The sequence below is a fragment of the Mandrillus leucophaeus genome, unplaced genomic scaffold (genome assembly GCF_000951045.1).
Source record: "Mandrillus leucophaeus isolate KB7577 unplaced genomic scaffold, Mleu.le_1.0 Scaffold382, whole genome shotgun sequence".
In the NCBI taxonomy this organism is placed as follows: Eukaryota; Metazoa; Chordata; class Mammalia; order Primates; family Cercopithecidae; genus Mandrillus; species Mandrillus leucophaeus.
This window is the reverse complement of record NW_012104054.1, coordinates 2,330,984-2,343,505: the sequence shown is the minus strand read 5'-3', so window position 1 is coordinate 2,343,505 and position 12,522 is coordinate 2,330,984. Positions and strand designations below refer to the sequence as shown.

General features: G+C 40.9%; 1 protein-coding gene across 6 annotated transcripts in view; it reads left to right on the top strand.

The window, feature by feature from the left end:
- Positions 1 to 1,030: 1,030 nt before the first annotated feature.
- The window catches only part of PCNP (PEST proteolytic signal containing nuclear protein), a 19,879-nt gene continuing 8,387 nt past the window's right edge, over positions 1,031 to 12,522 (top strand). Inside the window, exons 1-4 of one of the 6 annotated variants that reach the window (XM_011990780.1) lie at positions 1,140 to 1,215; positions 5,962 to 6,139; positions 6,215 to 6,377; positions 11,759 to 11,833. In XM_011990780.1, coding sequence (XP_011846170.1) covers positions 6,084 to 6,139; positions 6,215 to 6,377; positions 11,759 to 11,833 — 294 coding nt within the window. In that variant the 5' untranslated portion in view covers positions 1,140 to 1,215; positions 5,962 to 6,083. Of the gene's footprint in view, positions 1,216 to 5,961; positions 6,140 to 6,162; positions 6,378 to 11,758; positions 11,834 to 12,522 lie in introns of all 6 variants that reach the window. The other 5 variants (XM_011990779.1, XM_011990784.1, XM_011990783.1 and 2 more) reach the window with 5 other exon arrangements.

Sequence of the window (12,522 nt, the reverse complement as noted above, 5' to 3'; positions counted from 1 at the left end):
CTCCGTCTCAAAAATAAATAAATAAATAAATAAATAATAAAAATTTAAAAAAATAAACACACACACACAAATTGAGGGAATTATGAAGTGACCAAATAATGGTATACAAAAATTATCTCATTTGAGCCTTATTACCACTCTTTGAGGAGGCACTATTATTATTTCTCTTTTATAGAGAAGAAAAGGTAGGTCTGTAGGCAGTAAGCAAGTCTCTAGGTTACTCAAGCAGGAAAGGGCAAAACAGATTCAAATCCAAGTTCTGACTCCTAAGACTTTCTCTAACTATATATTGTAGAGCAAACCCAGAAATTCTAGTTCCCTAAGCAAGTAATAGACCCCATTTGGCTAGGAGGGCTGGATAAATACTGAGAAAGGGGGAAGATGAAGCCGAAAAGGTAGGCTAGGGCCTAATGTAACTCACGGACTTCATTCTGCAGACTGTAGGAATCCACTAAAGATTTCTTAGTAAAGCAAAAATTACCGCAGTCTGAACTTGACATAGTAGTTTCTCAACTTCGTAGAAGCACCCTGTAGAAAAAGTAGCTTTACAGTTGGCTACCTGACTTGGACAAATTACTCTCTCTGGCCTCAACTCTCACAGCTAATTGAGAGAATTCTATGTTTGGCCAATCGCGGTGATTAAACGAGTGTATGAAAGGCGTCTGAAGCTAGGGGGCGCTACATAAACGCTGATTTCCCCTTTAAATAGGGAAAAAGAAGGCGGGCTTTTTGTTTACATAGAGTTGGCAGGCATACGTTATCCAGCAAGGCCGGAACAGAAGACCCTCTCAGCCTCAGCTGCAACCACACCTGGGTATGCAGAAACCTTCTAAGATCCCAGCGTTTCCAGGGAGATGCTCCATTTCCCCTCACTTCTCGGGACGTGTCGCTGGACCATGAAGACCTCACTACCCTCTAATACAAAGTCCCTAGCCAGCACTCCACTTAGACCACCCAACCATCCCAGCTCTTCCTTCCGAGGCGGCTACTCGATGACATCACAGCCACTTCCGTTTCCGAAGGGGGCCTCTTTTCATTCTTCGGGACCGCTCTAGGCCGCCACCACGCCGGCTGGCCCCAAAAACTCAATGGTTGCTGGGCGGGGTCGTGACGTCCTTGGCGTGGCTGCAAGGGAGGCCGCGGCGGGGAAAATGGCGGACGGGAAGGCGGGAGAGGAGAAGCCTGAAAAGTCGCAGCGAGCTGGAGCCGCCGGAGGTGAACACAACCCCAGCGTCGCGGGCAGCGTGGGATGCTCCGGGCCTTTCTTTGAGCTCCCCAGGGTGGGGGGAGTGGGGTGGGGCGAGAATGGGCGGACCTGGACCTCACCCGGCCAGGTGCTGGGCCCAGACCTGCCTCGGGCACGCCCGGTGCGGCCCGCTGGGCTCCTGGCCCACATCGCCTCCTTGCCGGGGGAGAGGTGGCCACTGTTCGTCACCTCCTGGCCCCAGCGGAGGCCCTGATTCCGAGGAGAAGGGAGATGGGCGCCAGAAAGGGAGACCGAACTCGGGGTGGGACCAGGAGCGGCGGTGCAGGAGCCGCTACCGCCACACCGGAGACGCATATCACACAAAACACACACACCGGAGACGCTCATGAGACAAAACATACACACAGTGCAAGCCACCGAGTAGTTGCCGCGGGAACTGGCCGCAGGCCGAGTCTCTGACGGTGCCGGCCTCTCAGTTCCACGCAGGAGTTAATTACGCTTGCTGCTCTCTTTTCACTGAGGAGGTGGACAACTCCGGCCTGCTCTCTTTCCTTTACTTCCAAGTTTAATACTGACCCTGTGACAGGGTGGGCCGAGGTGATGGAGGGGAAGAGGAATGCCTTTGCCTGCCCTCTGGTTTAAGCTGTGGGGTCTAGGGCTAAGGTTTGCTTGCCTTTCTTTGAAGTATTTCCCTTAGGCTGTTGCCAGCTGACCGCTTGCCAGATACTTAGGCGACTAAATAGTCTAGCGTGACTCTTCCTGTATTTTGTTACGATGTTAAACTCAGGTTACAGCTGTCCTTATTCTGTCCATTCCACTCCCTAAATTCGGGTCTTGTGCGTTAAGGAAAAGAAACATGTAATCTCTCCAGCTCCCTCTTTGCACGTAACAAGACAAGTGACTTAACACGTGCGAGCTGTTTAAAATGTTTTTAGAGTATTTTAAACATTGTTCTCTATTCTGACCACCTCAGTTATCATTCCGGAAATTATTTAATATGAGAAAATAGAAACGATTAATAGCATATGAAGGCCACTAGTAGACCTACTAACATGTTTCATGTGAATTGCCTTGGGAACAAAAATTATTGAAAAGATTAAGTGTAATGTTAATTACTTTGGACCCAGGATTTCCTTCTTAAAAAAACACGTACGGTTCTGTTAAGCTGAAACTCCATCTCTCTCTCTCCCCTCCCCACCCCCTGCTTTTTTTTTTTTTTTTTTTTGACTAGTAAAATACCTTATGAAAGAACAATTTAAACTATCTACTACTTTCTCACTAGTGAATTTTTTTCCCAAAAAAATTGTCTTGGAAATTGTGGGATAAAATTACGTAAAAATTTAAAAGCAGTTTGAGGAAAAGCAAAAAAATTTAGAAGTAGTTTGAGGAAAAGTCTAAAGAATCATGTGTTGACTTTAAGGCCATCTCGTTAACTGTCTTGACCGAGGGTAGCAGATGTGTTTAATGTGCTGTCAAAATGTACCTTGTATGTCATCATAAATCCACTGTATAATTTATCTGCCATTCTTTTAGTTGAGGGTTATTAGTTCTACAGTATGAATATTGATGTTTCCATTTTAGCATGTGGGGAGAAATAGTATAAAATTACTTTGCTAATTGGTATCAGAAAAATTATTATGGTCTTTTTCGTGGTAACTTAGAGTAAGTAATATCCCTTAACTTCTACATAATTTGTCTCCTTGTCATTACAAGAAAGTAGTGCTGTTACATTTAAGCCATTTTTGAATGTCAGATATTTTTAATGAAATTGTGCAGAGGAGTCATAATTAAAATATGTCATACCATGGATATTGCTAAATTGGTAATTTTGTGGCAGTCACTTTTTTGAAAACACTGTCAAGTTTGTCTTAGGGGCTTAACTAGAGAATGTTCTGAATTGTAATTCCTGTTGAGCAGTCTACTGAGTTGGAAGTGTAAGTATTTTTTTATGAGTAGTTTCCATTAATTTCTTTTTAATTTTTTATTTTTTTTTGAGATGGGAGTCTTGCTCTGTCGTCAGACTGGAGTGCAGTGGCGCAACCTCGGCTCACTGCAAACTCCACCTCCCAGTTCAAGTGATTCTCCTGCCTCAGCCTCCCAAGTAGCTGGGGCTACAGGCCCGTGCCACCACGCCCAGCTAATTTTTGTATTTTTAGTAGAGATGGGGTTTCACCATGTTGGCCAGGATGGTTTCAATCTCTTGACCTCGTGATCCACCTGCCTCGGCCTCCCGAAGTGCTGGGATTACAGGCGTGAGCCACCGCGCCTGGCCAACATTAATTTATGTCTGTGAGAGAAGCTACTTATTTGAACTCCCTGCTTTAAAGAATAGGGTAAAACTTTGGTAGTTTTTTTTCTCTGCTCTTTGGTTATATCTGTGTAGCTCTTTGAAAAAATGTTAGGAGAAATAACGTTAGAAATAATGTTGAAGAAGAGCTAGTCATACATAATCATGGCCATCTCAAGCTTTTTTGGTTATATCAAGAACTGCGTGAATGAAATTGACATTTATTATGCCAGACACTAGTAGGGTCTTGAACACCTTCTCATTTAGGCTGCACACCTCTGTGCATACTAGAGAGGTAGCTCTGCCCTTCTTTCAAAAAAGGAAGCAACCAGAATGCAAATGGATTATGAAGGGTACCCTTATGGACTTAAACTTGCTTATTAGGTAATTTTTTCTCTCTTTCCTTTTTTTTTTTTTTTTTTGAGATGAAGTCACGCTCTGTCGCCCAGGCTGAAGTGTAGTGGTGTGATCTCAGCTCACTGCAACCTCTGCCTCCTGGATTCAAGCGATTCTTCTGCCTCAGCCGCCCGAGTAGCTGGGATTACAGGCGCTCACCACCTTGCCCATCTTAATTTGTATATTTAGTAGAGACGGGGTTTTGCCACGTTGCCCAGGCTGGTCTCAAACTCCTGACCTCAGGTGATCCACCCGCCTCAGCCTCCCAAAGTGCTGGGATTACAGACATGAGCCACTGTGCCCAGCTTACTAGGTAATTTTTTCAAAGTAACGTACCTTTGTGCTCTAAGGCTCACCCCTCTCCAATTAGTCAATGAAAAAAAAAAAATGCTAGTACCATGTGTAATTTTATTTCATATTAATTATATGTTTTATTTGCTCAATACAAATTAGATAAAATTCCTTTTATTAAAATATTCCTTAGTAAAGAATCTAGTGATTTGCTATTTTATCCATGTTTTATGTTCTAAATTGATAAGTGATTTTCTCATTTTTAAAAAAACTGATTGTGTATTTAGTCATTCTTTGGTGTATAGATTGTTTCTACATATAAAGCCAGCAGGTTTTTTGTATGTTTCTCTGTTCCAATGTGTAGAGCCAAAGAGATTTTTATTTTAACTGTGTGTCAGTCACAGGAAAGTAGTTATTGTTTGGGTTTCACTATGAAATGTCATACTTTATTAGAACTACAAATAGAATACAGAATAAAATTAGCATAAGTGCTTTTAGTTATAAACTGAGACTCTGACAAAACTGCATCATACTCTTTTTCAATGATATTCTGTGCTTTGTAAATTGAGTTCCATTTTTCAGCTGTTGAATAGCAATCTTGATTCTTTAATTCTTCAGGTGCTTTTGTGATTTTATATATAAATAAGAGAATGGCACCTCAAGCAACCATTTCAGTGCTATCTTTGTCTCTTAGGGAAATCCCAAAACATAATCCTGCTTAATTTCCCTCCCCTATACTGACTTTACAACTTTTACTCCTTGTCCAAAGAGAATAAAGAGTTTCTTTTATTTTTCATCTAGACAGAATCAAATGTTTTGTTCAAAGTTCTTATTAATCTAGAGACCCCATTAGTCCAAAACTATATAGATCTAGATCTGTAGCCTCTGATCTTTAATCCTTTGCTTGTCAGTCTATTTGTGTTTGACTTTTTTTCTCCCCATTCTAGCTCTGTGTCCTGCTTTCTTAACTGTTATCAAGGCCATCTTTTGGAGCATCTTCTCTTTCTCCATAAATAAGCTCTTGATCCAGTGTAGCAGAATATATCCTATATGGTGAATGGGCAAACTGGGGAAAGAAAATAAAATTTTTAATGATCAGCCAGCCTTCTTCTGTCTTATCGCCTGATATGTTCTTAGTCTTACATAACAGACCCAGGAAAGTCAGAATGTGAACTAATTTCATCCTTGACTTCATACAAACAGAAGCAAAATTAGCAAGACATTTTGCCTTCCAAACCTACATATGTATGCTTTCTACTGTTTGAAATTATGATTAACTCATCTTTCATGAAAAAACCTAAGACATAAACCAAAGTAAGATTTTTTTTTTAATAGTTCTTATGGGTAGCTTAAAACAGGTAATAACCAAATTGTCAGAGTAGAATTAAATTTCTCAAGAGGGAGTGACCTTGAAGTTCCTTTTCAACTCCTAAGATTGTGTGAGATTTACATGACGAACACATCACTCAAGAAAATAACTAGGCTGTATTAACATTGTCATTTGGGTAATAATGGGCCTGTTTATAACTAGGTACTTTGTATGATTATTACTGCATTACTGAAGAATATTATAATTTGTTATCCAAGTATATTCTTTTACCATGTGACTGATTGCTCACAAACTACTAAGTGTAAAAGATGTTAGATAGATCTGATTTCTAAAAAGCAAAATCCCACAGATAACCAGATTATTGTGCAAATTGTAGTGTTTAGTTGAAGGGTCTTTACTTTTTGTGAACTCTGTGTTTATAATTTTAAATTGCTCTGTATTTGATGCTAGTTAATTCATGGGAGCCTCTTCTGCTGCCACACACTCTCAGTTCCTGCTGTATACTCTAACAAACAGTGGAAGAGACTGGTGGGTCAGTAGGTGACAACTGCAGAGGTATCTTCCTTATAACGATGCTTTTTGAGGTTGCTGCTCCCATCAATCTGCTAAGTAAAAATAGCTCATCTTGGTAAGTTGTTTCGACTTCACCAGGACCTGAAGAAGAAGCAGAAAAACCTGTGAAAACTAAGACTGTTTCTTCCAGTAATGGAGGGGAAAGTTCCAGTCGCAGCGCTGAGAAGCGATCAGCTGAAGAAGAAGCTGCCGACCTCCCAACAAAGCCTACAAAGATCTCCAAGTTTGGATTTGCCATAGGTAGTCAGACGACAAAGAAAGCATCAGCCATATCCATCAAACTTGGATCAAGTGTGAGTTGTTATTTCATATATGATGTTTGTAATGGATCTTAAGGATTTGCTTTGGAAATGTGACATTTACTAGGTTCTGGTAAATTAAGGGTGAAAAGGTACATTGTTTGAGAACTAATCTTTGACCTATGAACTTAGATGATCAGCGCCCTGTTTAAGAAGGGTCTGAATGAATTTTATCTCAATAAAGCTGGTAAGAAACAAAGATTTGGACTATTAGAAGGAACAACTATTATAGGGAATATGATTTATAAAATAATAAACTTAGAATTTTTCTAAGTTGGCTGGGCACAGTGGCTCACACCTGTAATCTGAAAACTTTGGGAGGCCAAAGTGGGAGGATCATTTGAGCCCAGGAGTTTCAGACCAGTCTGGGCAACATGGCGAGATCTGTCCCTACAAAAAATAAAAATAAAAATCTTTTTTCTAAGTTGAGCAAATCCTCTGAAAAATATTTTCGGAAAGATTTTCCAAAGTTTATTTTGTTATCTTTCAGTGCCTGTAGTATTAAAAATAATACTGAGAAATCAGTTATTTATATCTTAAAAGATTAATATTAGTAAGGTATTGCTTGGTAAAAGATCTACGTAATTATCTTACTTTGAAACTACAAATGGGTAGTCTTTTACAGGTCAATATTTGATCCTTTGTTTTAAGATGTAAGCCTTAGATTAATACTTATTAACCGTGGAACCTCTGGAAGTGTTTGAAATATTAATTTGAAGCATATAAAGTTGTAGATATTTGTTTCTGACCTATAGTATGAAAATTTCATAACCTTCAACCAAATAGATCTCTTATTTAAGGGAAAAGGAAGTGACTTAAATAGTGTATTGCTGTTGGCTTTGGAAAATGGTTACATTCTTGTATGAGGAGAAAAATCCTAAAATTGCCTTTGAGTTGGTTATTTGTATCTGTGCTGTGAAAGTTAATGCTCAATTGCCAGATGTGCATAACTTTATTCTACATTAGATGTTTATTCAAAGATCTTAAAAATATGGTCTGGAGCAGTCAGTATATTTGGGCTATTCTCATTTTGCAAAGCTATTATTACTTAGAATCCCCACCCTCACTCTGCTCTGTTTTCCCTTTTTCTACTTCTATTTTTTTAAAAATTCAGTCTGAACAAAAAACATTGAGCTTATAACATCATTACTTCATTACTCTATTTCTGTATTTCAGCTGATTCTTTTTGTTTAATATGTAGTTATAAAACTTGTATAGACCTAACTGCATAAATATTTAATGTTTTTTGATAGGCAGTATATTAAATATATATTCTCAGCTGTACTTCTACTATAGCTGTCCCCTTGAGAATAGATTTTACTGTGCATGAACATAGTCCCTAAATCTAAATCCCTACTCTTTCTTTTTTTTAATTTATTTTTATTTTATTTTATTTATTTATTTTTTTGGAGATGGAGTCTCTTACTCTGTCATCCAGGCTGGAGTGCAGTGGCGCAATCTCAGCTCACTGCAACTTCTGCCTCCTGGGTTCAGGCGATTCTTGTGCCTCAGGCTCCTGAGTAGCTGGGACCATAGGTGTACGCCACCACGTCTGGCTAATTTTTGTATTTTTAGTAGAGAGTGGATTTCACCACGTTGGCCAGGCTGGTTTCAAACTCCTGACCTCAGGTGATCCGCCCGCCTCGGCCTCCCAGAGTGCTGGAATTATGGGCATGAGACACTGAGCTTGGCCCCTCTTTCTTCTTTTTATTTTTTTTAAGACAGTTTCACTCCCATTGCCCGGACTGGAGTGCAGTGGTGCGATCTGAGCTCACCACAATCTCTGACTTCGGGATTCAAATGATTCTCCTGCCTCAGTCTCCCGAGTAGCTGGGTTTACAGGCATGCACCACCACGTCCTGCTAATTTTGTATTTTCAGTAGAGACGGGGCTTCTCCATGCTGGTCAGGCTGGTCTCGAACTCCCGACCTCAGGTGCTCTGCCCACCTCAGCCTCCCAAAGTGCTGGAATTACAGGTGTGAGCCACCGCGCCCGGCCTACTCTATAAATAATTGACATGATTAGTAATTTCTGATAATTTGGGGTGGGAGGGTTATATTTTGAAAAAACTACTCAGTAAAACTTTTTAGTTTTGGAAAACAAATCTGTTTTTATAAAATAAACTGCAAGACTGGGCGTGGTGGCTCACGTCTGTATTCCCAGCACTTTGGGAGGCCAAGGTGGGTGGATCACAAAGTCGAGAGATCAAGAGCATCTTGGCCAACATGGTGAAACCCCATCTCTACTGAAAGTAAAAAAGTGAGCTGGATGTGGTTGCATGCTCCTGTAGTCCCAGCTACTCGGGAGGCTGAGGCAGGAGAATCGCTTGAACCTGGGAGGCAGAGGTGCAGTGAGCCGAGATCGCGCCACTGCACTCCAGCCTAGCGACAGAGTGAGACTCTGTCTCAAAAATAAAATAAGATAAACTACAGTGTAAACACAGTCTTATTGGGGGGGGTGAAGTGTAGAATATTAAAAAATAATTGAAAGTGCTGGATCGATTATATTATATGAAGATAGTTAATCCACCAACAAATGCTTATTTGTGTCCACAACGTTAAATACATGACATCTTTAAAAATTAAGGGTGTTTCTAGAGTTACTATGCATACAACTGAACATGTTGTATTCCTTCAAAAGAAAACACCTATTTAAAAAAAATGTGTGTGATATAAAAGAAAGGATGGTTAATTTTGTTTCAGCAGGTCAGAGAAGATTTTACTGATGAAGTGATCTTTGAGTTGGACTTAAATGTAGGCAGGAGCACAAGGGCATTTCATGCAAAGGCGGTTACGGTACATTGAGAAAATCATTAGTATTTGGACAGGGATTGGTGGGGAAATGGGTAAACAGCCCCCAAAATTAGACCATGAGACCGAATTTAAGAACTTTTATTCCATAATGAGTCTCAAGACTTAAACAGATTTGCATCCCAGAAGCATCACTGTGGTGCCATATAGATGGTTGGTAGAAAGAGGATGCAGAAAATGGGGGGCTACGTGCAGTGGCTCATGCCTATAATTACAGCACTTTGGGAGGCTGAGGCAGGATTGCTTAAGCTCAGTAGTTTGAGACCAGGCTGGGCAACATAGTGAGACCTCTTCTCTACAAAAAATAAACAAGGCTGGGCGCGGTGGCTCAGGCCTCTAATCCCAGCACTTTGGGAGGCCAAGTCGGTGGATCTCTTGAAGCTGGGAGCTCGAGACCAGCCTGGCCATAGCAAAACCCCATCTCTACTGAAAAATACAAAAAATTAGCCAGGCGTGGTGGCACACACCTGTAATCCCACTTACTTGGGAGGCTGAGGCAGGAGAATTGCTTGAACCCAGGAGGTGGAGGTTGTAGTGAGCTGAGATCATCCCATTTCACTTCAGTCTCGGTGACAGAGCAAGACTGTGTCTCAAAAATAAGAAATGAGCCAGGCTTGGCAGGGTGCACCTATAGTCCCATCTCCTTGAGAGGCTGAGGTGGGAGGATCACTTGACCCAGGGAGGTCAAGGCTGCAATGAGACAAGACTGCACCACTGCACTCCATCCTGGGTGACAGAGTAAGACCTTGTCTCAAAAAAGAAAGAAAGAAGGGTCAGGAGATGTTTTTTGTTTTTTGTTTTGTTTTTTGTTTTTTTGAGACAGTCTCACTCTGTCACCCAGGCTGGAGTGCAAAGGTGTGATCTACAGGCGTGCATCACCACCATATCCAGCGTGTGTGTGTGTATGTGTGTGTGTGTGTGTGTGTGTATTTTTAGTAGAGAGAGGGTTTCGCCTTGTTGGCCAGGCTGATCTTGAACTCCTGACCTCAAGTGATCCACTTGCCTAGGCCTCCCAAAGTGCTGGGATTACAAGCATGAGCCTCTGTGCCTGACCAGGAGATGTATTTCTGACAGTGGTCCCGGCAGGTAAATGCTAAGGACCTTAAGTTGGTAGTGTGATGGCATGATTGAAAAGGCAGAGGGAGAATTAAGTTTACTTAATAGATGTCTAATCAATAGGACCTTACAAGTTGAGGAAAAGATTTTCTGATTTGAGTACTTACGAACACTGTGAAACTAAAGTACCTAGGGGAGCTCCTAAGTGGAGCTGCCCAGTAGGCAGATGATGACCCGTTTAGGGGTAGACATAGGATTTGGTAGTTAAAACTAGGAATGAGTGAAATCGACCAGAGAAGGAAAGATCACTGACAATTCAAAATTCTGGTTGTCTGCTAATTTAAAAAAAATTTTTTTTTTTAGAGGTAAAGGACTTGCTGTGTTGAGCAGGCTGGCCTGGAACTCCTGGTCTCAAGCAGCCCTCCTGCCTCAGCTTCCCAGAGTGTTGAGATTGCAGACGTGAGCCACTGTGCCCGCCTGGGTATCTATATCTTCTAAATGGGGAGCAGCAGGAAAGGGAGAGAGACAGAACAAAAGGTGGGAAAATTAGGAGAATAACCAATAAAAAGCAGTGTTACAGAAGCCAAGGAAAGGGTGTTTTTATTTTTTAATTTCTTTTTTTTTTTTTGAGACAGTCTCACACCGTCACCCAGGCTGGAATGCAGTGGTGTGCTCTTACCTCACTGCCACCTCTGCCTCCTGAGTTCAAGCGATTCTCCTGCCTCAGCCTTCCAAGTAACTGGGATTACAGGCGCTCACCACCACACCTGGCTGTTTTTTTGTATTTTTAGTAGAGAGCACTTTGGGAGGCTGAGGCGGGTAGATCACTTGAGGTCAGGAGTTCAAGACCAGCCTGGCCAACATGAAACCTCATCTCTACTAAATATACAAAATAAATTCGCTGGGCATGGTGGCACACACCTGTAAATCCCAGCTATTCAGGAGGCTGAGGCATGAGAATCGTTTGAACCCAGGAGGCACAGGCTGCAGTGAGCCAAGATTGTGCCACTGCACTCCAGCCTTGGCAACGGAGCAAGATTTTGTCTCAAAAACAAAAACAGAAAACATAGTGTGAAGAGATGGTTTGTATTAATTATGTTTATAGGCCTAGGAGCAGAAAGCTGGCTAGTACAGAAAGATGATTCGTGATTCCTTTTATGCTTTCAAGGCACATTGTATTTAACATTACTATGGGAAGGTATTACTAATCATTTTTTCTTGCCTATACCAAGTACCCCTTAGGTAAGTGATATTGTAGATCCTAACTAGAAAATATTTTGTAGGAGGGCAACAAATGAACACCATAAGTTAGTAAAGTAAAACATACCTACTGATAATCCACATTTTTGAAAAGAGAGAATGGATTTGTCCAAAGTATTGGGTTCGTTACTATACAAATTTCTATGGAAATATAAAGTTAAATTTTTCAAGATAAATTATTCATATCATTAAACAAGCTTGTATAAATGTTACTTACATGATATTCTTTTTAATATGTTTCTTCTTCAGAAGCCTAAAGAAACTGTTCCAACTCTTGCTCCAAAAACTCTTTCAGTAGCAGCAGCTTTTAATGAAGATGAAGATGTAAGTTGATATCCAGTTTTGTTTTTTTACTTTAACCAGTTATTTAAGGAAGGTATTAGTGGCAAATTATAGGTTTTAATAGTATTAATGAATTTTCTTTATAATAGTTTTTTTGTGTGTGTGTGACATCCATAAAAACTGGATGTTCTGTTTTTGCATTTTATTTGGTTGTAGGATTATTTTAGAATATTGTTGACTTTGGGGGCAAGAAGCTTAAGGATGAAATCAACAAATGTTTATTATGAGTAATTTGTGCTAGGAAGTATGTAGGATCCAAAAAAAAAAAATTCAATACTGTTGCCTTAATAATTTTTATAGCTGGGGGCTTCAGTAATGATACATTATGAATGCATTCAACTTTAAAAAGCCAGCTGTTGGCTGGGCGTGGTGTCTCATGCCTGTAATCCTAGCACTTTGGGAGGCTGAGGCCAGTGGATCACTTGATGTCAGGAGTTGAAGACCAGTCTGGCCAATATGGTGAAACCCCATCTCCACTAAAAATACAAAAATTAGCCAGGCATGCTGGCAAGCACCTGTAATCCCAGCTACTCGGGAGGCTGAGGCAGGAGAATCGCTTGAACCCAGGAGACGGAGGTTGCAGTGAGCCAAGATCGCGCCACTGCACTTAAGCCTGGGCAACAGAGCAAGACTCTGTCTTAGGAAAAAAAAAAAAAAGTCAGCTATTGTGC